Raw genomic sequence first — 24,244 nt, forward strand, 5'->3', positions numbered from 1 at the left:
TTATTTTTAGAACTAAAATTTCTTGATTTTTACTCGTTAACAATTCTTACGCTTCGTTGTTGTAGTTGCTGTAGTTGTTGTTATTGTTGTTGATGTTGTTGTTGTTGATGTTGTTGTTGTTGCTGTAGTCGTCGTCGTTGCCGTTGTACATATGTATGTATGTCTGTATGTCTGTATGTTTGTATGTATGTACATATGAGTATGTCAGTCGCTGCCCCCGACGGCTGCTGTCTGCTGTTTTCTTCGTCACTTGTAAGATTTTCCTCCCCAGCAACTTAAGTAACATTAGTTTCGATATCTGCTTTTCAGTAGCATCGACACACACTACACACTACACACACACACACATGCACACATGCACACAACCATATCCAAATCAAAGCATATGTGTGCGAGTGCATGTGGTAGATTTTGCGGGGTAGAGCAATTTACATGGTTCTCGAAAATGTTTTCGAGTCGCTCGCTCGAGTGAAAGGCAAGACCTCCTCCATTTGTTGGCACAAGGTGTGAGCGAGATGCCTGCATCTACGACTACCAGGCGAACGTTAAGCGAACGTTGGTTGTACGATCCGTACACGATCACGATGGTGATGATGATGGCACACAGAAATAAGATTTATAGTTGCTGCTATTTTTAAAACGGCATATTAACAATCGTAGGGAGAATTCTACACTCGGCTATATACACACACACACACACACACACTCAAATAAATATGCACATATGTGCATATCTGGCTTGTTGTTGTGTATCTATGGGACTCTACTGTCGCGAGATTACGAGCGTTACATTTATACGATCTGCCTCTTTTCTCGCTGACTTTTCATGGCTAATGCCTTCCGGCGCATCTCGCACAGCTCCCCTTGTTGCCACCACCACCATTACCGCATCACCTCTCCACCTCAGCATGTGCAACATTGTTGCCCATCGATCCTCCGCGAGATCTGTTGTCGCTGTGCTGCCGTCGCCGTCGCCGTTGCCGTTGCCTTTGTGGCAACATAAAGCGTTCAGTTTCCACATGCCTCGGGTTTATTCAACTCTGCGCCTCGTCATGCAACGGGGAGTGTGCAAAGGTACAGCAGTTGAGATGCTTCCAATCCCCCCTCCCATTCCTCTCTAGAAAGTATCTTAATGCTTGCTCTGCCGAATCGCAATTCATTAAAACGTTAAACAACATATTTTCCTTTTTAACTAATATTTATTCAAATAAAATGAATGAAAATTATCATTTTTTTGTTTAGCTCTGGGGCTTTTGGGAATCTGCGAATATACTGCCTAATATACTATAAGATAATGATTAATAACAGCAATATACAAGTATGCCTTACGAACAGAATCATTGTTTAGAATTGTAATACTAAACAATTTTCCAGCAGACCATGAAACAAGCATTTATGATCTTCATGATTCTTTCCGTAAGGCACATATTCCTGGTATTAATCATTATTTTATTAGCAAGTCTATAAAATTAAATATTAATTATGCCACGGACATTTAATGACAACACTTGGGTTGTTAAGAGACTTAAATTACATCACCGGGCTTTAACAAGCTTTTCCAAAGTTGTGATTTTATTCGTTGTGCGAATTCATTAATTTGAAAGACCTATTTATTGTTGTTATGGCCTACACTCGAAGCGTAAAAGGGTGTATTAGGTGTGTGCAACTCTGATTATAAAGTATCAGTATAAACATACTCGTATATATTTTCTTAATCAGCATGACAAGACAATTTTATATGTACTATATGTTCGTCCATCTGTTCGTCTGTCTGACCGCACATTCACCAAACTTGGTTCGAAGATTCTTCTTCTTTTAGTCTCTAAGCAGTTTATTTTAATTTATTTCATTTTCGCCATTTCGAAGCAACAGAAGTCTAAAATAACTAACATACGTATGTGTAATGCTGCATTAAAAATTTGGTCCAAATCGATAAGTTTTTAGCGAAGGAATTTCAATATACTTAGAATAGAATGTATAATATAAGAATTTTGGTGTACAGGGTATTTCTCTGTCTGGCATGCTTGACTGTAACAATCTTTCTTGTTACATCCAGAGTGCCAGCGAACTTAATCTTCATTGTACATTGAGTTAAGAAATCATAGTGCATTATTGTACTTATTATAGAATAAGAATTAAAATGCGCGAAATCGGCCTGCAATTTAAAAAGTCAAAATAAAGGCTAATGTGAATAGGCATCTCAGAAATTTCATCAGAAATATTATTTGTAAAGCCACAGACAGTTTTCCGCCCATTTCAAAACAGTTCGCTTTGCTTATGGGGTAAAAGATTTGTATTTTTAAAGACGTACTCGTAACATTGTAAACAGCAGAAATTTGAAAGAAAGAGAAGGACGCCATTAAAGCGAAATTGTCTCTCCAAGTTGACAAGTTTAGCTAAGGATTTTGCTAAGGATATTCTATTCTATTTCTGGACCTATCATAAAGGCCAAGGTTAAGATAAATAGTTATATCAGGCAAAGTATTACACGTAATCAATTCAACGAAAAGCTTCCCCATTTACTCTGCTTGAAAGACATCTAACTACGCAGTGGCTTCTTCTTTTCTTGCATTGTCTGACAAAACGTCGGCATTAAAATTCGCAAAATATTCTTATTGCTTCGAGGTGGACATCTCGGGTGGCAATTCAACTAGAAACGTATGTGTCCTCCCACGGGAGATTGATTTCACTATACTCGTATATAATACTTGTATTGAATATTGATTATATTTGTGTAAAAAAAAAACCATAACGAACTAACAAAACATGCCAGAAATACAACTTGGAAATTATAACGACATATCCATTACGAAGGTTTCCTAAACTGAAGAAAGGCATAATAAATATGTTTTTAGAAATCGTTAGATATCGCTTTAAAAACTAGAAAAATCCAACTGCTTAAATCGTTCTAAGATTTGTCACATTACTTTTCCAAAAAACTTTAATGCCAAAAAAAAGACGGTTGATCTTGATTGTATTATGAGTAGTTGCCTTTCAATATCATAACACAGAATTCACCTTATTTGGTCAGCAGTTTGTACATCTGTGCCAAAAAAGTAGCACTACGACGACTTAAATATATAGTAAGTCTATCGAAAAGTGATATATATATTCGTTCACTGTGATATAAATTTCATTTTGGCCCATTTCCGAATTGAACTGCCCCCACTCTACAAAAGCGGTTACGACGAAATATTTGTTCACTCCTTTTATTTTGTTGTTGTTTGCAATCTTTAAAATAAAAACGAATTACGATCTTAGTCTGTCTTTTCTGATGAATTGCTCACATAGAATTCCGTGGAAAAAGGAACTGCTTTATTTGCAAACTTTGACTTTACCTGCCAATCCATTTTGAGAATAGAAAACGTTTTTATTATTTTTTAAAATATTCCCAAAAACTTTCTTTTTATTCATAAGATGGTATCTTCAGGCCCTAATATTGGAGACTATTGGTCCAGAGAATCCGTAATTAAAATGATTAATTCTCTGATCAAGTCAGATTGTTAATACATTAGTCATTTTATATAGCTACTACAGTAAGCAGATGGTATTTGCAACAATTTTGGGATAATTGGAAGAATAGTTTTGGACTTAAGAGAGAGAGAAAAGGAAGCAAAATTAAATAATCAATAATTCTGTTCATGAAAAGGAGCTAATAATATATATTTGTTTTCAATGACATACCGAAATGGAATTGCTTACTGAAAGAAGGCTAGAAAAAAAATCTCTTAAATTTGAAAAGCGAATGTATTTGAAATTTTTATAAATGAATTTACCTTTTTTTTTAGATTTAAACTGATTTTGATCAAATGGTTGAGTTAAATAAAGCTTTACATAGTTCGGTTACGTATTCGATCTGAAATTTCGCATATAGAATGGCATGGCTATTAAACACTTTAAAGCTCAGACAAAACTTATATTGTTTAGGCAAAAGTACAGAAATATACGTGTATTATGTATGCAACGTTAAGTTTATGTAGCTTATGAATTGTGGACAAAATTGATAAAATTCTATGGGGGGAGTAAAAAAAAGCGTGTATTATCTAGGGACTAGGAGAGTTTACATACCAAGTTTGGTGAACTGTTTGCTCAGCTGTTTCCGATATCCAGCCGTTCATTCAGACAGACGGGCTGACTAGTACTAATATGTGACCAGACTATCACTTCAAAAAGATTTTATTAAATACAATAAGATGACAACTGCCGTAACGCAACGTAGGAGTCGAACAGGTTCATAAGACATGTTGCAACTCAGTCTTATTTATACGAAAATGTTGCCATTTGCAATCAGTGTGCTCAGAAAAGAAGGCGTGCCCGTAGGAGGCATGATACACAAGTCTTTCCTGACGTCCCCGTCTGTCTGTATGAACGAACGGATCTTGGAACTTGGTTTCTAGGTCCGGGAAAGGTTAAGTTTTCTCTGCATCATCCACTTCCCTCGCAGGAAAAATTTTTATTATAGTCCGATAGTATCAAGTCTCACACATCAGTTATCCATTTTAACATAAAATTTTGAAAATTGATCTTGATTTAAGTTGTTTTGAGTCGTTTCAATAATAGATTGTAGTATGAGTGCTTGAATAAAATTAAATAATCGACTAGTTTGAAATAATCTCAGGTAATAGCTATATTGAAAATGAAATTCCATTTTTTCGCTTTTGAAACACATCCAATTACTGATTGAGTGTGCCATGACAACAAAGCTGTGCGAACAGTACGAAGCACCAACAGTTCGAGTGAGTGGAGCACACCTGCCATAAAATCAACATGTGATAACAGGTGTGCAAAAATAAAAACTCAAAAGCTCCCCGAGCCCTACCACAAACAAACCGGGTGCCCACTTCATTTTAGAGCCCAACAACTGCCATGAATATACATATGCACACGTAATATATGCATATGTACATACTCGTACATATACTTAGTATACAAGTAGTATGTCATAGGTGGTGTGCATGTGGGTGTGTGTTTGCGACAGAGCCCTAAGGGTGTTAAACAAAAAACCATTGAGAAAGCGAAAGTGTGCGTATTCGTGGGAGAGTTGATGGCAAAAGTTGAGCACGGTGGAGCGGGCAGCGAAAGTTCTCGCTCGCGCGTCTGCGCGCTGCCAATAAACGTGATTTTCACATTCTGTTGCCTACTTTCGAGCGTTGCTGTAAGTTTTTCGCCGCTCCAGCCCGACATGTGTGCCTATGTGAGTGTGTCTCTGTCTATCTGTCTGCGTATGTGTGTGTGTGGTTGTGTGTGTGTGTGTGTGTGTTTGTGTGGGTGTGGGTGTGTGTGCGTTTGTCATGCTTGCTGGCAAATGGTGCTCTGTTATAGATACTAAAGCGCATGTTGTGTGTGGGTTATTGGGTTTGTTGGTGTTGGTGTTGTTATTGTTGCTGTTGTTGCTCTTACTCTTGCCGCCCTACGGCTGTCGGGCACTATTGCTGGACAACTCGTGTGCGGGTGTTGGCGTTGCCACCCGCCAACAACTACAATAATTATGTTTAAAATAGACTTAAATATGCTTGAAATTCCAGGAACTGATTCAGATTTGTTATTAATTCGTTGATGGATGATTTTGAAAAGTGCACACATACGAGTATACTAGAATTTATAAAAAAAAATCGCTAAATATAACAAATTAATGGAGTAGCTGCAAAAAGCTGGTCTTAAAAGAACTGCTACAAATTAAAATCTTATGCAGGTAACTGTTGTTTTTTTTTTTTTCGAACAAAAACTGTAATAATGATGTTCAAAGTAGATTTTGATATAATCCAGGAACTGATGCCGATTTGTAATTGATACGTTTGTTGACGGATAATTTGAAAAAAAATACATATAATAAATTTCTAAGGAAATAACAAACAACGGAATTTCATGTAGTATCTGTAACAAGCTGCTTAAAAACAAAACAAACTGCAACAAATTAAAATCTTGTGAAGGCAACTGTTGTTCTTTTTTTTAAACAAAAACTGATTTGTTGTTATTAATTCATTGATGGATAATTACGAAAAAAACGCTTAAAATTACAAGTTGATGAGCATCTGTAAGAAGCTGCTTGGCAAAAAAAAACTACTACAAATTTAAATCCATGGCAATGTAATGTTGTTGTTTTCTAACAACAACTGTAAAAATTATGTATAAAATGGACTTAAATTCCAGGAACTTAAACAGATTTGTAATTGATTCGTTGTTGGATGATTATGAAAAGTGCACACATAGAATTATAAAAGTGCAGAATAGAACTCGTAAAGAAATCGCTCATAATTAAAATTTAATGGAGTATCTGTAACAAGCTGCATTAACCCAAAAAAAAAAAACTGCTACAAATAAAAACTTTGTGCAGCCAACTGTTGTTTTTTCGCAAACTATTTTTAAATTATTTATGCAAATGAAATAGCGAAATATATTATATTTGTAATTTTCAGTCATTTATTGGAATTGCACGACTCATCTAGCACGTTTTTGCTTTCAAATATTCAGGATTTATACATAAATCTATCAACCAAGTTGCACTTCCAAATTCTTGATTTTAAAATGTAATTTTGTATTATCTGTTTGATAGTTTTAGTTTTTAATGTCTAGTTGAAAATGTTTTATTTGTTGGAACCAAACTAGTTAAGTGGACATTCTGATAATGAAATGTAGATCAGTCTTCGGGTTGAATTCCTTACTACAAATAAGGAAACTGATTTATGCTTGGAGTTTTTGGGAGCAGCTGTTCAACAGAATCCATTAAAAATCTAACTCCTATTGCACCGAGGTCTGCAATTTTCAAACGCCCTGCAGCATATCTCATGGCATTGACAGGTTACTTTATCCTGGCAACAATTTTTATTTATTTATTTTTAAGAATCGCATTTCATATGTACTTTTATGTATGAAGTAAGCGGCTCTTGAGAAGGACATGCACCAAACTTCGCTCAGCAATTGAGCTCGCCCGCTCTCTCACGCATGGCGGCCTCTCACGTAAGTATGTGTGTGTGTGTGTGTGTATGTATGTATGTATGTAGGTTTCCCGTTACTGAAGCTGTAAGGGCGCTGAAAGCTTTTTCGTGCTTTTTGAGTTGAAACGCCAAAAGCAGAAGAAGAAGCAGCTACAGTAGCAGCAGCAGCGCAGCAGAAGAGGAGTAAAAAGCACTTTTGCTCCCAAAAAAAAAAAAACGTAAAAAAAAGAAAAAAGTTATACACACGGAAAAATTGCAACCATTCATTACTGAATACTGAAGCGAAGCTGTCGCTGCTCGCCAAATTGAAACTGAATCTGAATCAGAAGCCATCATCGTTAAGCGCACGTCGTCGCGCACGCTCCACTGGCAACGTTCGATTCCTTTTCCTCCGACTCGGTGAAAGTGCTTAATTTTTGTTCAATTTTTTTAAAACAATTTTGTATGCTGCCTTTACGGTTTTTGGGCAACGACGGTTTTTTGAAGGCAAAATAAATTGAATACAAAGTTGCAAAGTGTTTGTAGTGGTGTGGTGTGGTGTGGTGCATGAATTGTCGATTGTGGAGTGTGGTATGATGTGGTATGTGTGTGTGTGCGCGCGCGAGTGTGTGGGGGCCACGTGAGATCCAAAGCCCCAAAACGCCATAGACAACAACGACAATAACAACAACTAAACACACACACACACACAAACACACACACACATTAAAACACCAAAAGGCCAACACCAAAGGCAACGACAACGGCAACGGCAACAGCCACGGCTAAAGGCAAAGGCAAAGGCAAGTGGCCAAAAGGTGGTATAAAGTAGAGAAAGTGACAGTGGCGCTCTGGCACGGAGGCAGCGAAGCAGCCGTGAAGCAGCAGCAGAAGCAGCAGCGCTTCTTCCTTTTCTAATGCGCGTGACGTGTGTGGTAGCGTGAGCGGGACAGCGGCAAAGGCAGAGGCGGAGGCAGAAGTAGAAGCAGAAGCTCCACGATAGCCATTGCGAGGCACCCAGCCAGCAGAGCAGCAAAAAGTGAAAGTAAAAGTGAATGTGAAATGTGTACATTATCAATTGTTTAACATTGCAAAAGAAGCCAAATGCTTTAAACACGCGCACACACACACAAACACACACACACACACATACATACATACACACACACACACACACACACACACACATAAATACACACAGAGACAGAAGCATAAAGGCAAGGCCGCAACGTAGCCAAAAAGAGAGCCAAGAAAGGAAAAACCAAAAAACAAAAGAAAAAAACGAAAAAAAAAAACCGAACTGTGCTAGCCTCAAAAAACTGTTGAATATAGAATGACGTTGCAGACAAAAATCAATGTAAAATATAAAGCAACAGTAACAGCAACAGTAACAGCAATAATAACAACAACAGCAACAACAACAACAAGTCTGCGCCGCCATTAACACCCACGCATCCTCACTCACGCACATTTGGGCTTAAGTTGAAGCAGAAGGAAGTCATCAGCATTACAAATTGTTAAGTGTCAGCAGCAACAGCAACAGCAGCAGCAGCAGCAGCAGAAGCGACAGCAATAACAATAGCAACAATAGCAATAGCAACAATAAACAGATAACGCAAAATTAATAATAGACAACATTTTGCGTGGAATATTTTGTAGATTGCTATTGAAAAGTGTTTTCGACTTTCGGTTCGATTGTTGAAGTGTTTAATTTTTTTTGTTTTTGTGTGCCTGTGCCTATTTCTAGTGATTTAAAATGAAACCATCGGATCTTTTGTTGGTACTGGAAAAGGTAAAGTAAAAACAACTTCTACTGCACACTCACACAAACACACACACATACGCACACATACGCACTCAGTCATGGACACACTCCACTAAACACAACCTTGTAGTTAATGCTGATGTTGATGAATATATTTCTTAGATATGCGAATAGGAATGAGTTGAGTTGAGTTGAGTTGAGTTGAGCTGAGGTTGTGCCTAACTGTAAATAGACATTTGTGAGGACAATGTAATAAATTGTGCTCTATAAAGCCGGTCATACAACTATATACATATACATAGTCTATATAGCGGGCTCGTAGATTGCGTGTGTGTGTGGGTGTGTGTGTGAGTGTGTGTGTGTTTGTTTGTGAAGGAATGTTTTAATGTCCATTGTACAAATGCAAGCATTGCCCAAGCGACTTGGCTATAATGCCTGGCTGTGTAAAAGGTCATTATGAGCACAGCTCGCTTTAATACTCAACGCCGACGCAACACACACACAAACATACATCGACAAATGCCAGCACCGACACACACACACACACACACACACACAGAGACACATACATATTTACATATCCACATGTATGTGAACTTATGCAAATCCATTTGGCAGAGGCGTTTGCAGCACTACAAACACACACACAACATACATATACATACATATACATGTATTCACGCATACAGACACACGCACAGCACAAAACCCATACAGTCGCAGACAGTGGCTAAGTAAGCTGGGAGCCCTATAGACGTGGCAAGCGCCACAGCAACAAAGCGCGAAAAATAGCAACAGCAACAGCAACGGCAGCAGTAAGAACAACAACCACACACAAAAGCAACAATAACAGAAACAGCAACAGCAACACCACCACAAACAACAACAACAATAACATAACAGCACCGACAACGAGAGAAGGACAGGAACGAACGCGCTTAACAAAATACGAGCTATACCGAAGCGTAAAAACAAAAACTTTGTGGGTAAAAATGGGTGATGCTTGTGCTTGAGCTTGTGGTGGGAAATGGGGAATGTTGGATGGTGGGCGTTTGGCGTTGGGCGTTGGGTGGTGGAAGGGGGCGAGCTGTATTCAGGTTCAGGGAGAAAGCGAACATGGTGGTTGGTTAGCAGGAAGCATGTGTGTGTGTGTGTGTGTGTGTGAGGGTGTGCGTGTGTGGGTGTATGTACGTTATCTTTAATGCTGCTGATTTCGCCTTTTGCAGCAAACAGCAATGCTTTGGCTGGCCCTTTACAGTCCACACAGAGTCCCCAAAGCACCTAAACAGTCCAACAAATACAATTTGTTAAGTTATTCTATATAGGCTGACTAGCAAACAAAGGAACAACAATGCAGTCAGTTAGTCAGTTAGTTAGTCAGTCAGTCGGTCTATTGCTTGGTCCACAGCACGCTAGGTGGAGTAGAGGAACATGTAGAATGCCAGAACTGGGTTACTTTAATAGCAAAGGTATAGTTCTCGGTAATTCAAGTGCTGTAAATGTTTTCATTGCTTGTGGTCAGCATTGCTCATACGCCCAATTGGTCGCTTGCCCATAACAGTTGCATACCATTAGGCGCAAGACTGACTGCATATGTATGTATATGTAAATATTTTATGCACTCCAGTAGTTTTCAATTCCTTTGTGAAAACAAATAAACCACTTACGAGTGGTTTATCAATAATAAAAAGTCGCTAGTATTCAGTGCAGTGATGGGACAAAAAATACAATTTGCGGCAGTGCAGAGTGAATTCAAAATGTAGTTGGGAAGGTTTCTATATATTATACCCGATATTATTCGTTAACAATCTTTTTTATTGAAAACTGTCAATAAACGCCGCACTGTCCCTTCAAACTCATTATCCATTTGAAAGCAGTATTCTGGTTTGCTTATTTCGTGACCTACAAATGACGCAACATCATTGCCTTTAAAATATTAATAAACGAAAAGGTTTTCTGATCGATTTCGGAACATCAGTAATATGAAGCTTATTATCTTATTAATGTGGAAGGAGCAGTAATTGAAACATCACATTTTATTGGGCTGCAATATACTTATATTGTTCTGGTAGGCTTTTGTGCTCTGGACATGAGCATAGGTTTCGTATGTTTATAAACTAGACAATACAAGTAAATGTATTATGCTTATAAATTGAGAATTCGTTTATCAAGCAAATTTTTAGTGAGATTCTGCATTCTGATTGTGCAAAGGGTAGCCTTCTTCTTAATTTGAAAATTCGTGGTTAAAAAATACTCGAATAATACAAATCAATGGTCAATAATCAATAATTACTGATAATCAAAACAAATTTAAATTCAATTAAAGATATGCCAAAGGAAACTTTTAAACTCAGCTAGACAGTCGTTTATATCGTTTCACAATTTGTGGAACCAGACTAGTTATGGATATTCCACAGAAAATTTGATATATCTATATCTAATCAGTTCTTTCAGCTCAATAGTATTTGAAATATTTATAAATACTGGGTCTACGTAATGAACTATGGGAGACAATGTATTTCGTTTTGGTTAACTCTAAACTGCAATATATTTTTGCTTTAACTAATCCTAGTCTAATCCACAACTGGTTTGTGTTCATTGTTTGTGCTAATAAGTGAACAGCGGGAACTCTGCGAAATAGATAAGCAGACATCCTGGTTACTATTATAGTTGGGTATCAATTATAAACCAGCAACACCAACTAAATACATAAGACAACATTAACGTTAGCGTAACATAGTTCTGTTCATTAAAGTTTTCGAATTGATGTCATCTCTCTCAATTGAAATAAAGAAAAAAGTAGGATATGTAGACATTTTTCAGTCACAAAATTGAGCCAATCAGTAAAAAGACAAATGTTCGACTCTCTTCAAAAATAAAACAAGGAGATTTCCAGCTGAAGAGACTAGCGGCAATTAAAAATAAAACCCATTTGATTTGACCATTTGCTATTAACATGTAGGTTTGGAATTGCTCTTCAAAGCGCTTACGAATGCTCATCTGCTGTCAGTCTCAGACTCAGCGTCAGACACAGCTTCAGCCACAGCGTCAGAGTCAGCCCGTTAGCCCGTTAGTCCGTTAGCATTGTGACCTTTCGCGCCATCTTTTCCATTTTCTGGTCGTTTCGAATCGTTTACGACGCATGCTTTCTCCTTCCACGTCACCCCACTATCCCGCTGCCCCGCAGCTCTTTAACAAAGTCAACGTCAACGTCAACTGACTAAACGACGACAAATGTCACCGCCGCATGCAACTTGTTGGCCGAGATTGGGTCCCACGCTCGAAGCCTTACATACATACATACCCGTATACGCTTGTTGCACTCGAAGTCCGTATGTACTTGTAGTCGTACATGCAACTCTTTTGGTGGTGGCGTAAGTGTGTGTGGGTGCGTGTTTGCGTTCGGGCGTATCTCTGGGTGCATGTGGGTGTGCCACACATTTGTTGCCGGTACTAGCGGAGGCAGCTTGTGGCCCACTACAGCCTTACTAGCTCTTTCGCAGTCACGCCACACTTCCTGCGCATTGCCGCTAACGAGGGCCACATGACAAATCTACGACAGTTGACCAAGGTCCAAACTTTGGCAAGTATTGTGCAGAAGTCTATTTTTGAACAGCAGAACGATGCTGAGATCTATTTGTGGAACAGCGTTCCTTTGAACCACAAATGCCACCAAACTTGCTGCTCTCATATTGCTCTTATATTGAACAGCGACTCAAAGCAAATGGGTTTTTAGGATTTGATGATGCTTTCATTAAATATTTTATAAGTATGCAGCCAATATAAAATCCTTGATTGTATTACAGGCATTGGCATTCAACATTTAAATTGCTAAAGCGTTCTAGTAATGGTATTACTCTTCCTACAAAGAACTCTTTAGAGACTTATGTATTAAATAGTTTTGCGCTTGGAGGGGGTTTGGGGTATAGCTGATAGCGGTTGCTGTCATAAGTGACTTAATTTCCTACCATGCCTAAGCCATACGTATCCTTAATGCTATTTTCTTCGTTAAACTGACAAATTATTTGTTATTACTATGTCTTTATTATTTTTTCAAAATGAAAAGTAAATACAATTTCTGCTTTCTATGATAAAATTCAACTCGCTGTCTTATAGTGGAAAGCGGAAAAACCTTCTCTGCGATTCGCTCAATAATTTCCAAAATCAGAAAGGATTGAGCTAAATTCCCAGTCATGGTCAGACATTCAAATAATTTGGAGACATAATTTCCTTATTCTGCAAGTAGAGCCTCAAAATTAAATCCCCAAGAAGGTTTTTAACTTGGGTTATTTTTTTTTTTTTTTTAAGTATCACTGCATTTGCGACAAACTTAAGAAATTCGATGGATTTGTGCGCAAATCTGACCAAATAATTTGCGAGTAGACTATGAAAAAGTTTGCTGTGGTATCTATTGGTTTTATTTGCAGAATGGCATGCTTTTGAGATTCAACAAATTAGTTGAGAAACGAATAAACCTCAACATTAAATGCTCTTAAGAACTGCATTAACAAAAATACATATTAAAAATATGTATGGTATAAGGCAACTATAATATAACATACGATATATTCTGGCATCTGAAAACATGGATTTGGTGGCACTTTTAGAATTTTACATATTAGTCCATTTTTTACATTTAATTTCAAAATTCAAATATAAGGAAATTTTGGATTGGTATTCGTGGCGATGTAGAACATTAGATCTTTGCGAGGCGCTTCAAATAAGGTGCTTCTCTTCCCTGGCACGTCTGAAGTACTTTCACTCCGCCTTCGTTCTACCCAACCGTGTATTGTTCAGATATCAAGCACCGCATCGGTCCAATGCTTCTGCCTGGCATTTGACTGCCTCGGCCCGGGGGCTCTTGGGCAGCAGGTTGTGTGTACGTGTACGCCCAAAACTTGTTGCAAATATCGATTGCTCAGTGGTGCAGTGAGCTGCGTGTGGAGGATGAGGAATGAGGAAAATGTGCCTGATGAGCAAATGCTTTGTGATATTTTCCTTTTTGAGAATTTTTCCTTTTCTTTTTTTTTAAAGAAAAATGAACGCTGGCAAGTGGCGTTGAGTACACTCGACTTTTAATAAGTTCTGCCTGCTGCGACAGTGAAATTTATGACAACGCCACAGATAGGATAGAGTGAGGCACAATACGCAGTGCCTGAGGATGCGGATGCGGATGCGAATGCGAATACTTGATGCCAAGGCACCCACGCACCCACACACACATTCACACACCCACACAATATGGCCGTATTTCATTTGCAAACATCGCTCCTTTCAGTTCATTTGGCGCTGAAACACACTTGCTCGAACACATTCACACTGGAGCCGGTATTGTTGCGCACAGTTTCCCAATTAAAATACATTTCCATTTCGCTTGCAGGTCAAGTTCAGGGTGCCACTGCCGCACGGCGTCAGCTCGACAACTCTGCTGCCAAAGCTCATACGCACGAAGGATGTCAAGCAGCTGCAGGATGGCAATGCGCAGCCCACAAAGCCCAAGCTAACGGTAAGCAATATTCCATATCAAATCTATAAATACAAAGTCATAAGCGCAGCCACAACCGGTCCACTATATCGATTTATTAACCACTTACGATTATGAGTTAAAATAAACCAATCAAGTCAAACGCCCTACCCCCTCCCCCATACAAAAACCTCAGCTCATTTCAATTCTGTGGTGATAGATAGATAGAAGAAGCGATTTCTATCTAATCTTTTGACGTCACTATCTGTAAATAATTAAAGGAATTGTAACAAGAAGCTGTTGATGGTTCTATTTCCGTAGGGCGTGACTTTTTTTGTGTCTAGCTTTGCACTTCACTAAATAAATTTTATTGCACGATTTAATGTGAAATATTGCAACTATACTTTTTTCATATTTATGAAGCAGCTATTTCTGAGAACTTCATAATTTCAAATTTGCCTGGCAGTCAATAAAAGTAATTAATGTTTTTCAACCTCATTTATTTTTCATACACTTTATCTATTATGTATATATTTGTTTTTAGATGATTCGCATTTCATTGGAAAAATGAATGAACAATTTGAATCACAAATATTTTTCGGCGCCTGACAGGAATCCCACAATGTGAGATCGTTCCTGAGTATATGACTCGGTTCCAATCTCAGCACTACCATCATTGCAAAAAGCATGATTTTAAAAAGCACTTGCAGTTTTAAAAAATTCTGTAAGAGTTAAAAATAAAAAAAAAACACAAATATTTTGCGAATACTTTGCATTTTAATTTAAAAGGTAATCTTTTCTAAAGTTAATTGTCCACCGACTGCTTCCCAACTGCCATCTTAAACTCATTTTCCCACTCGTTCCAGTGGACGGTTATCTGTTCCAGAAATTTCCCCTTAAAGTATGCTTGTCTTTTTTTAAACTGTGTTTCATTTCCACTCCGTGGATTAATATATTGTTTCGAATTGCTTGGAATGATCAAAGAAGTTGTGGCATTTGAAATGTAAACAGTATATTAATTATGTACATATATTTATTACTTGGTACGCCTTTTCAGATATAAACTCGTATATATTTTTAAGTCGACTTCGAAAAAAAATGAGGTTCTCAATTCGACTGTATTCTCTTTATGTTTGTTACCTCAGAACTTTTGACTGGGTGACCCAATTATGATGATTCTTTTTTATACAAAAATTTATTTATTATTTTTCAAACCAGTATTCTGCTACCAATAAGAATAATTTATAATAACAACAAACAACTTCAACGTATAACCAATGCAGTTATCTTTATACTCTAATTTTGTTTTCTTACCCGATTTGAAATAATTCAATTTTCGGAAACTGAACTTTGTCCTTCCAGCTAGTTGTGGGCAATCAAGCCGTCATTTATACACAATTTATAATAATATCATCAGGGATTTGGCATTCTCCGACTGTCTCCTAATTGTACAAAAAACGTAATTCCTTTGCAGAAATGTCTCAACACGCTCGATCTAACATCGTTGGGCATTGGCTCGTGCTGCGGAACTGGCATGTACCTGGTAGCTGGAATGGTGGCCCAGAAGATAGCGGGACCCGGTGTGATTATAAGTTTTATTATAGCCGCGATCGCGAGTATTTTCTCAGGTAAGCATTCCATCTCCGATCACCAGTCAAAGGATAAGCCCTCTATAGTGCATCTGTTCGTTTCGGATTCCAGGCGCGTGCTATGCAGAATTTGGCGTTCGTGTGCCACACACATCCGGCTCGGCCTATATGTATTCATATGTGGCAGTTGGAGAATTTGTAGCTTTTATAATTGGTTGGAACATGATATTGGAATATCTAATAGGTAAGAAATAAACTAACAAAAAAAAAAAAACCAACATTTTCTAAAATATTCAGAATTTAAGAATCAACAAAACCAGTGCTTAAGGCGTGGGTTTGTAATTATGAGAATAACTTATTCGAATTACTCATAAAATGTTTATGACACTAATTATATTAAAAGCTTATTTACAAATTTTTTGTTCTCGCTATCAAAGGACTTTTTTCCACAATCAAGCACCATTTTTAGTGCAGTAATTAGTGTAGGCTGTGACTAAAATAGGAACTAGGCAATAATAAATTAAATTTTGTTTAAAAAATGTGCACCTACTACCGAGGGGGGAGTGGGTGTAAAAAATATTTGTAAATCAGCATTTAAAGCATTTTCTTGTTGCCTATATAAACAACATTGTGTATTAAATTTTTAGTTCATTAATTAGTGTAGGCTTTGATTAAAATAACAAATTAGGTGGAATTTCGTTAAAAAAAATATGCACCTAACTCCAATGTTGGTCTAGGTATAAAAAGTATTTTGAAATCAGCATTTAATGCATTTTATTGTTGTCTATTTAAGCCACATTGTGTATTAAATTAGTATTTATATTATTATTTTTTAATTAATATAATACTCCATTGTCTTATAGGTTGCTTTAAAATTAGTCTATACCCATCTATCCAATCAACATAGTTGTGTTAGATTCTTCAGGAGAACTTGCGGAATAGGGCTTTTATTTTATTCTCCAGCTCATCTAGCTAGACTGTATATATTAATATTGATGACATCTATTGAATTGCTCGGATCGTTTCAGGAACAAGTGCCTGTGCCTGTGCGTTAAGTTCAAGTTTTGATTCGTTAACTGGCAACGCGATTGCGCGGTGGATGAGCGATTCCATCGGTACAATATTTGGTGAGTTTCAAGTAGATGTATCCTGCCCCGGCACCCCTGCATTATAAAGGGATTGTGCCCCCGCCTTCGAGAGTGTCGCATTAATATTTTTAGAACATTGTCATCAACTGGTCTTGCTTCCTTCCACTTTATTGCAGGCAAACCACCCGACTTCATAGCGTTTGGCATAACGCTCATCATGACCTGCATATTGGCGATGGGCGCCAGTAAATCTGTTATTTTTAATCATTCCCTAAATGCCATTAACCTTGCGGTGTGGGTATTTGTGATGGCTGCTGGCCTCTTCTACATTGACACAAAAACGTGGTCGGAGCACCAGGGTTTTCTTCCCTACGGCTGGAGCGGCGTAAGTATACAATGGCATGGCATGGCACCCACAGCCCCCAAGCCGAGAATCTCAACCCATTATTCCATTATATCTATCCATAGGTATTTTCTGGCGCGGCCACATGTTTCTATGCATTTATTGGTTTCGATATTATCGCAACCACCGGCGAGGAGGCGCATAATCCACAGAAGAGCATACCGAAGGCCATTGTTGGCTCCCTCATTGTGGTGCTGATTGCCTACGTCACTGTCAGTCTAGTTCTTACTTTAGTCGGTGAGTAGCAGGGCACACACACACACACACACACACACTCGCACAAGCTCCACACCAACGCACATGCCACACGGTGGCGCATAGGGCAGCCAGAAGGTCCTTGGCACAGAGCCCATGACCTACGACTGGCTTAAAGGTCAAGCACACTACCTGCCTGTTCAATAGATTTTCAGATCTGTCCGATTATAAACATATTGTTGGTTTACGACCAGCAGGCGGAAATAAAGTGTCGACCTGGACCAGCTGATGAAAGCCATCAAATGGATGCGTACATCATACTTGTACGATCCAAGTCAATTAATTAAATAAGGAATAATTAAAAAATCTTTTAAGCATCGAACGTTTTGGTTTTAGAATATAAACGCACCTGTTCTCATTAGTTCAATATGTGAAAATTTCCAAACTACAATTGGAAACCACATTTCCTCATTCGAGTAGAATTTTTAGACCGTTCCGAAAATGTTCTTGCATATTTTTTCGAAGCACGTCCAAGAACTGTCAATTTAAATACCAAAGTAGTGGATGACGAAAAAAGTAACAATAATAAATTCATTAAAATAATCAGTGATTATGCTAAATAGCATATAGCTTTGCCAACCTCTGATTATTTTAGGGCTTTTTTTTTCAACAAAATCACACGCTTTTTTCTTCCACAAATGTTCGGAAATTGTTTGTAATTAGAAAAGTTGTAAGAGTTTTCTGAATCTAAAATTACCTGTAAGTCGTGTTCTTTTCGTGTCTTATCACCAGCATTGATAGCCTAATGGCTTCACTCTTTCTTTTCTATTGTAAATATTACTCTAAGCTAGCCAAGTTTACACCAAGCTTGTACAGCTGGAATATTAAAACGTAGTAGACGTGTGGATGAATTCTTCACCATGTCTTATACTATATGTGGAAGTCTGCTATGGACTAAAAAATTTGTTTACTTTAAAAATAGATGGGCACTGAAAAGGGAGACTTTCTAAGTCTTTCTTACATCATTGGGACTACAAAACGTGTTACTTTAAAAATAGTTGGGTACTGAAAAGGAAGACTTTCTTACATCATTGGAACTACAAAATTTGTTTCTTTAAAAATAGTTGGGTACTTAAAAGGGAGACTTTCTAAGACTTTTTTACATCATTGGAACTACAAAATTTGTTTCTTTAAAAATAGTTGGGTACTTAAAAGGGAGACTTTCTAAGACTTTTTTACATCATTGGGACTACAAAACGTGTTACTTTAAAAATAGTTGGGTACTGAAATGGGAGACTTTCTAAGACTTTTTTACATCATTGGGACTACAAAACGTGTTACTTTAAAAATAGTTGGGTACTGAAATGGGAGACTTTCTAGGGCTTTTCTTACATCATTGAGAATACAAAATTTGATTTTTTAAAAATAGTTGGGTACTTAAATGGGAGACTTTCTACAACATTCTTACATCATTGGGACTACAAAATTTGTTTTGTTTAAAAATAGTTGGGTACTTAAATGGGAGACTTTCTAAGTCTTTCTTACATCATTGGGACTAAAAAACGTGTTACTTTGAAAGTAGTTGGGTACTGAAATGGGAGACTTTCTAGGGCTTTTCTTACATCATTGAGAATACAAAATTTGATTTTTTAAAAATAGTTGGGTACTTAAATGGGAGACTTTCTAAGTCTTTCTTACATCATTGGGACTAAAAAACGTGTTACTTTAAAAATAGTTGGGTACTGAAATGGGAGACTTTCTAAGACTTTTTTACATCATTGGGACTACAAAACGTGTTACTTTAAAAATAGTTGGGTACTGAAATGGGAGACTTTCTAAGACTTTTTTACATCATTGGGACTACAAAACGTGTTACTTTAAAAATAGTTGGGTACTGAAATGGGAGACTTTCTAGGGCTTTTCTTACATCATTGAGAATACAAAATTTGATTTTTTAAAAATAGTTGGGTACTGAAATGGGAGACTTTCTAAGTCTTTCTTACATCATTGGGACTAAAAAACGTGTTACTTTGAAAGTAGTTCGGCACTGAAAGGGGAGACTTTTGTTGTTTCATCTTGCAGTGCCCTACGATCACATAAATTCTGATGCGGCACTGGTGCAAATGTGGTCTTACGTGAATGCGCCCAAATGTCGGGCAGTGGTGGCGATTGGGGCCACAGCTGGTCTTTCCGTAGCTATGTTTGGCTCCATGTTCCCAATGCCACGCGTCATCTATGCCATGGCCCAGGACGGCTTGATCTTCAGGTGAGTTCATAAATCGCGTTATAAAATCCCTTTAGGACGGAATGGTGGCAATGATGTGCTCAACAATTTGCAGGCAACTCTCGCAGCTGTGGCAGCGCACAAATGTGCCTGGTCTGGCCACCATTGGTAGCGGTTTGGCTGCGGCACTAGTGGCCCTCACCGTGCGTCTTGAAATTCTTGTGGAGATGATGTCGATTGGCACACTACTCGCCTATACGCTGGTGTCGACGTGCGTGCTGGTGCTGCGCTATCAACCCCATAGTACATCGTTGGTGGAGCTGCTGCCCGCTCAATTGCGTACACCACTGGCGCCCGGGACGGCAACTGACCCTCATGCTACGCCCGCAGAGGTGCTCGAGCCGACCAAGCTGACCATCAAGCGAGTGACTCGAGGCATGTCCGACTCGGACGATTCGTTCATAGACGATAGTCCCGAGGGCTATTTGGGACGGGACGATCAGTTTTTAGTGTCCGATCGCTCAGAGAATAAATTTTATGGCAGCGTTCATGGGGCACCCACCGGACCCACGGGTCAAGCGACAGCTTTCGACACCATGGGCTTGAACTTCATTACACGCAAGATACACGACTATGCCTATCTTTGTCCCGGCTTCTTTCCCTGGATCAATCCTGGCCAGGCAACCTCTGAAAGTGGTATGTTGTAAAATTTATAGAAAGACTGAGAGAGAGAGAAAAAGAGAGTGAGTGAGTGAGAGAACGAGTTGGGATTGCGAAGTGTGTTGATCATCATGTAGTGAAATGATAATGATCTTCATACTCCGATCTGTAGTCCAAATTCGAAATTCTTGTATATTGTATTTGCAATTCTCTTTTGCTTCTTCATTTCTTTGTTTCCTCCCGAATCGAACCGCCATCGTCACCGACCAATCAACAAAATTCTTCAAAACAAACAAACAACCAACCAACCAACCACAACCAGGCATGTATGTCACGAAACTTGTTGGAATCATGTTCGGTCTCATATTCTTCTTGGATTTATTTGCGGCCATTGGCTGGTCCGGTGGCTTCGCCGCATTCATTTATATTATTTTATTTATCGCCATATTTGTGATATTATTGATTATATCGAGACAACCACAGAATAGGTAAAGCTATATTGATATTTTTGCACCCTGTACGGTCTGGTCTAAAGACATCTCTTCTTTGCCATTCACAGATATGCACTCGCGTTTCTAACGCCTGGACTTCCATTTGTTCCGGCTATCGCAATAACTGTTAATATTTATTTAATATTTAAGCTAAGCATACTGACCCTAGTTAGATTCACAGTCTGGATGTCGCTCGGTCTTGTCATGTACTTCTATTACGGCATCACGAACAGCAGCCTCGAGCCCAGCGACGATATGGAGCTGCATGTGGAAAAGGACTATGTAGGTTACGATTTAATCCAGCTGTTCCATTCCATTCTATAGTATTTCATGCCATTCCATTTCATTCTTCAGAGCAAAAACGTGGACGATAAGGCCGTTTGGGATCAGCAGTCCTACATAAACCAAGCGCATGAGCCCGTCTGGGCCAGCAAAGAGGTCAAGCAGCCATCGAGTAAGTAAAACTACAATTCGTCCATATGATTCGTACTTTTTTTTTAAATATTTAAGTCGCAATTTACTTACCCTTATGCTTTATATCAGTAGGAGTATCTAGAACAACTATAGAGCTCCGTTATATGATCAAGAAACATATACAATTTCAATAACGTTTATAACTAAAGGCATGATAGAAGTATTGAATAGGAAACAAATCACACTCAGGGAAATATAATGGAAAATTCTATACCATTTGGTACATAGGGTATATAATTATATTTCGTACTCGTGTTACTTGAATCTTGTATGAAGCAGAAGTTGACTAGAATTTCAAAGTGGGTTTTTGTGATGCTGTCCCATAAATACGCGTTTTCACTATTTTAGTAAAATGTTTAGGATCTACGGATAGCTAAAAATTCTAGGGGAAATTAAAAGGAAAGGCACCTACTCTGACAATTAAAGATTCCTTGTGACCTAAAATGCAGATTTACTTTCAGAACAACGGTATAACTATGGTAAATCGTCGACTACGAGCACACAAGGCAGCTCAAGAAATGCGGCGAATGCGACAAAGTCCGCCCGAAACTCAGGGCCTCCGAAACCAGCACCTGGTGGCGACAAAACGCGCGGTGCGACAGGCTCGAAAGATGCGAGCGCCGGAAGCGCCCCGAGCGGTACTGGCCAAAGGGAACATCAATATACTGGCCAATTCAGTATGTTCGTGGATGAGAATCAGTTTCCGACGTGGGACGATTAGGCTGGCCGCCATGTGCTTTCCAAATAAAAGCAGTATATACATATTTCAGTTGACCTAATATCAAATATTTCCAAATACATATTTGGACAGTACTTTTATAATTCATACTATTCCAAAATGCAGCTTGGGAGTGATAAACAAAGAACAGAAACAGAGGATTAGGGATTGAGAGGGACACAAAGAGAGAGAGAGAGAGAGTAATGTGTGTGTAATAGACCTGTGTGAAAAATTTGTAATGTTTTGAAGAGCCCTTGCTCCCCCACTTACCCACAAGTACCAGCATGCCTGTACACAAGCTTTTTTACCTAAACCTATCCCAAGAAGATGAATACTCATACACACATACATACATACATATACAAATATATATATACTTACCTACCTGTACATATGATTAGACATACTAAGTGAGAATATATTAGCAGATATACTTACAAATACTACATATATACATGCGCATGTATGTGTGGATATATTCGGTATGGAAATTAAACGAAATATTTGTTTGTATATGGAAGAGCCATATGCCTATATATACACATACACACATATGTATGTATATATGCATAGTACATGCATTGAACGCAGCTTACAGTGGAACTTCAGTTCGCCTTTGATCTACCGATTAGTTTTCCGACATATATACATACATGCATTAAGTTTTTTTTTGTATGTAAACGATGCACTTACTCAATAAGTAGCTAGCTATGTTACAATTCATTTACGATTACTCAAGTCTGCTACGATATTTCATTTTGGAATTGTGGGGAATTGGAATTGATACATACGTGTGCCCATATCTGAAAAGGATTGAGTTGTTCTGTTTCAATTGGAATAGTGTCTTGAAATTGAAACAATTTACCAATTTCGATTCCGCATAATGGGATCGAGCTCGGAAACGGGAACATGCCTACTCGTAATTATCTATGTTTAATTATTTACCATTCTGCTTAGTTAAAACGCCAATTTGTTAGCTAGCCTCACGATTGTACAGATTTGGGAAATAGCAACCACTCGAAGCTCCACTGTAGCTGCACACACAAATGCATGAATACAAAAAAAAAAAAAAAACATTAAATATATATGTATATGTATATATATCCATATATATATATATATATATATATATATATATATATATATATATATATATATATATATATGTATAGTATACATATATATATTGATTGGTTATTGGTTACGCTAGTTTTAAATGACGATAATTATTAATAATGTATATGAAATATTAGTTAAATAACAGCTAAAGTGAAATTAAATTGCATCATTTGATAATGTAAAGGTTATAAAACATTTCAAAATTTTATCCAAGCCTAAACGATATTCAAATCAAGTCAAGTCAAGCGAAGCCAAATACATTTATCAGTTATCAGAAGTAACTGTGCTGTGTTATCTTTTAGTATGGCAACAACAAGGATAACAATAACAGCTCCAAACTAAATCTGGGGATCCACAATGTTGTCCATTCTTGTGGCTAATCTAATTTATAACACACACACTCACACACACATACATATGTATATCCCTGCTTGCATATACATACATATATACATAGATACAAAGTAGAGGAAATGAAAATATGTATTTTTGAAATGTTAATTTATAATTACATATACATGCATACATACATATACTATAAGCGTACCAAAGTGGCACAATGGTGCAAATAGGAAACCAAAAAACTAAATTAACAAGTTAAATGCAGCTATTTATTATACTGTAACATTTATATAATATATGTACATACCGTACATGAATAATATTGTACATGCTATAAATATTCAATACTAGTTGCATATGTGCGAAAAACAAGAGCCCTTATTTATATACAAGCACATGCATACATATATTTAAAGTGTGTAAGTGTGTGCGCCCAACATTGTAATTTTATACACGAACACATCTACACAAACCCACACGCACCCACACATCGACACATTCAAAGAAACACACTTACATACATACATACATATGTACACGGAAAAGCTGTGCTTGCGGTGACCAAAGTTCGAAGCGAATTCGGCGCCGATAACGAATCACAATCAATAAATGATATCGATATACAGGCTGCAACGATATTGCGTATACGCTAGAGTGGAGCCAGATCGTCCGTGGAGTGTCAGAGACATCAAGAAATGTGTTCAACAGCACTGTTATTCTTATTGCGTTCTTCACGAATCTTGGCACAACAAGCACACTATAGAAGCATATACAAAAATAAATGATAATTGAAGAATA

The 24,244-nt window shown here is 37.8% G+C and overlaps 1 protein-coding gene across 1 annotated transcript; it reads left to right on the forward strand.

The window, feature by feature from the left end:
* The first annotated feature begins 8,215 nt into the window (after window positions 1–8,215).
* Window positions 8,216–23,047, forward strand: LOC115627229 (probable cationic amino acid transporter). Its single transcript, XM_030522852.1, has 13 exons — window positions 8,216–8,706; window positions 14,060–14,185; window positions 15,618–15,771; window positions 15,845–15,976; window positions 16,761–16,859; window positions 16,997–17,205; window positions 17,289–17,460; window positions 19,501–19,684; window positions 19,758–20,338; window positions 20,625–20,790; window positions 20,862–21,075; window positions 21,148–21,247; window positions 21,729–23,047. Exons 1-13 carry the CDS (start codon window positions 8,671–8,673, stop codon window positions 21,986–21,988), a joined length of 2,433 nt encoding a protein of 810 aa, XP_030378712.1. The 5' UTR covers window positions 8,216–8,670; the 3' UTR covers window positions 21,989–23,047.
* The last annotated feature ends 1,197 nt before the right edge of the window (window positions 23,048–24,244 follow it).

The sequence above is a fragment of the Scaptodrosophila lebanonensis genome, unplaced genomic scaffold, assembly GCF_003285725.1.
Source record: "Scaptodrosophila lebanonensis strain 11010-0011.00,11010-0021.00 unplaced genomic scaffold, SlebRS2 tig00000092-arrow-pilon, whole genome shotgun sequence".
In the NCBI taxonomy this organism is placed as follows: Eukaryota; Metazoa; Arthropoda; class Insecta; order Diptera; family Drosophilidae; genus Scaptodrosophila; species Scaptodrosophila lebanonensis.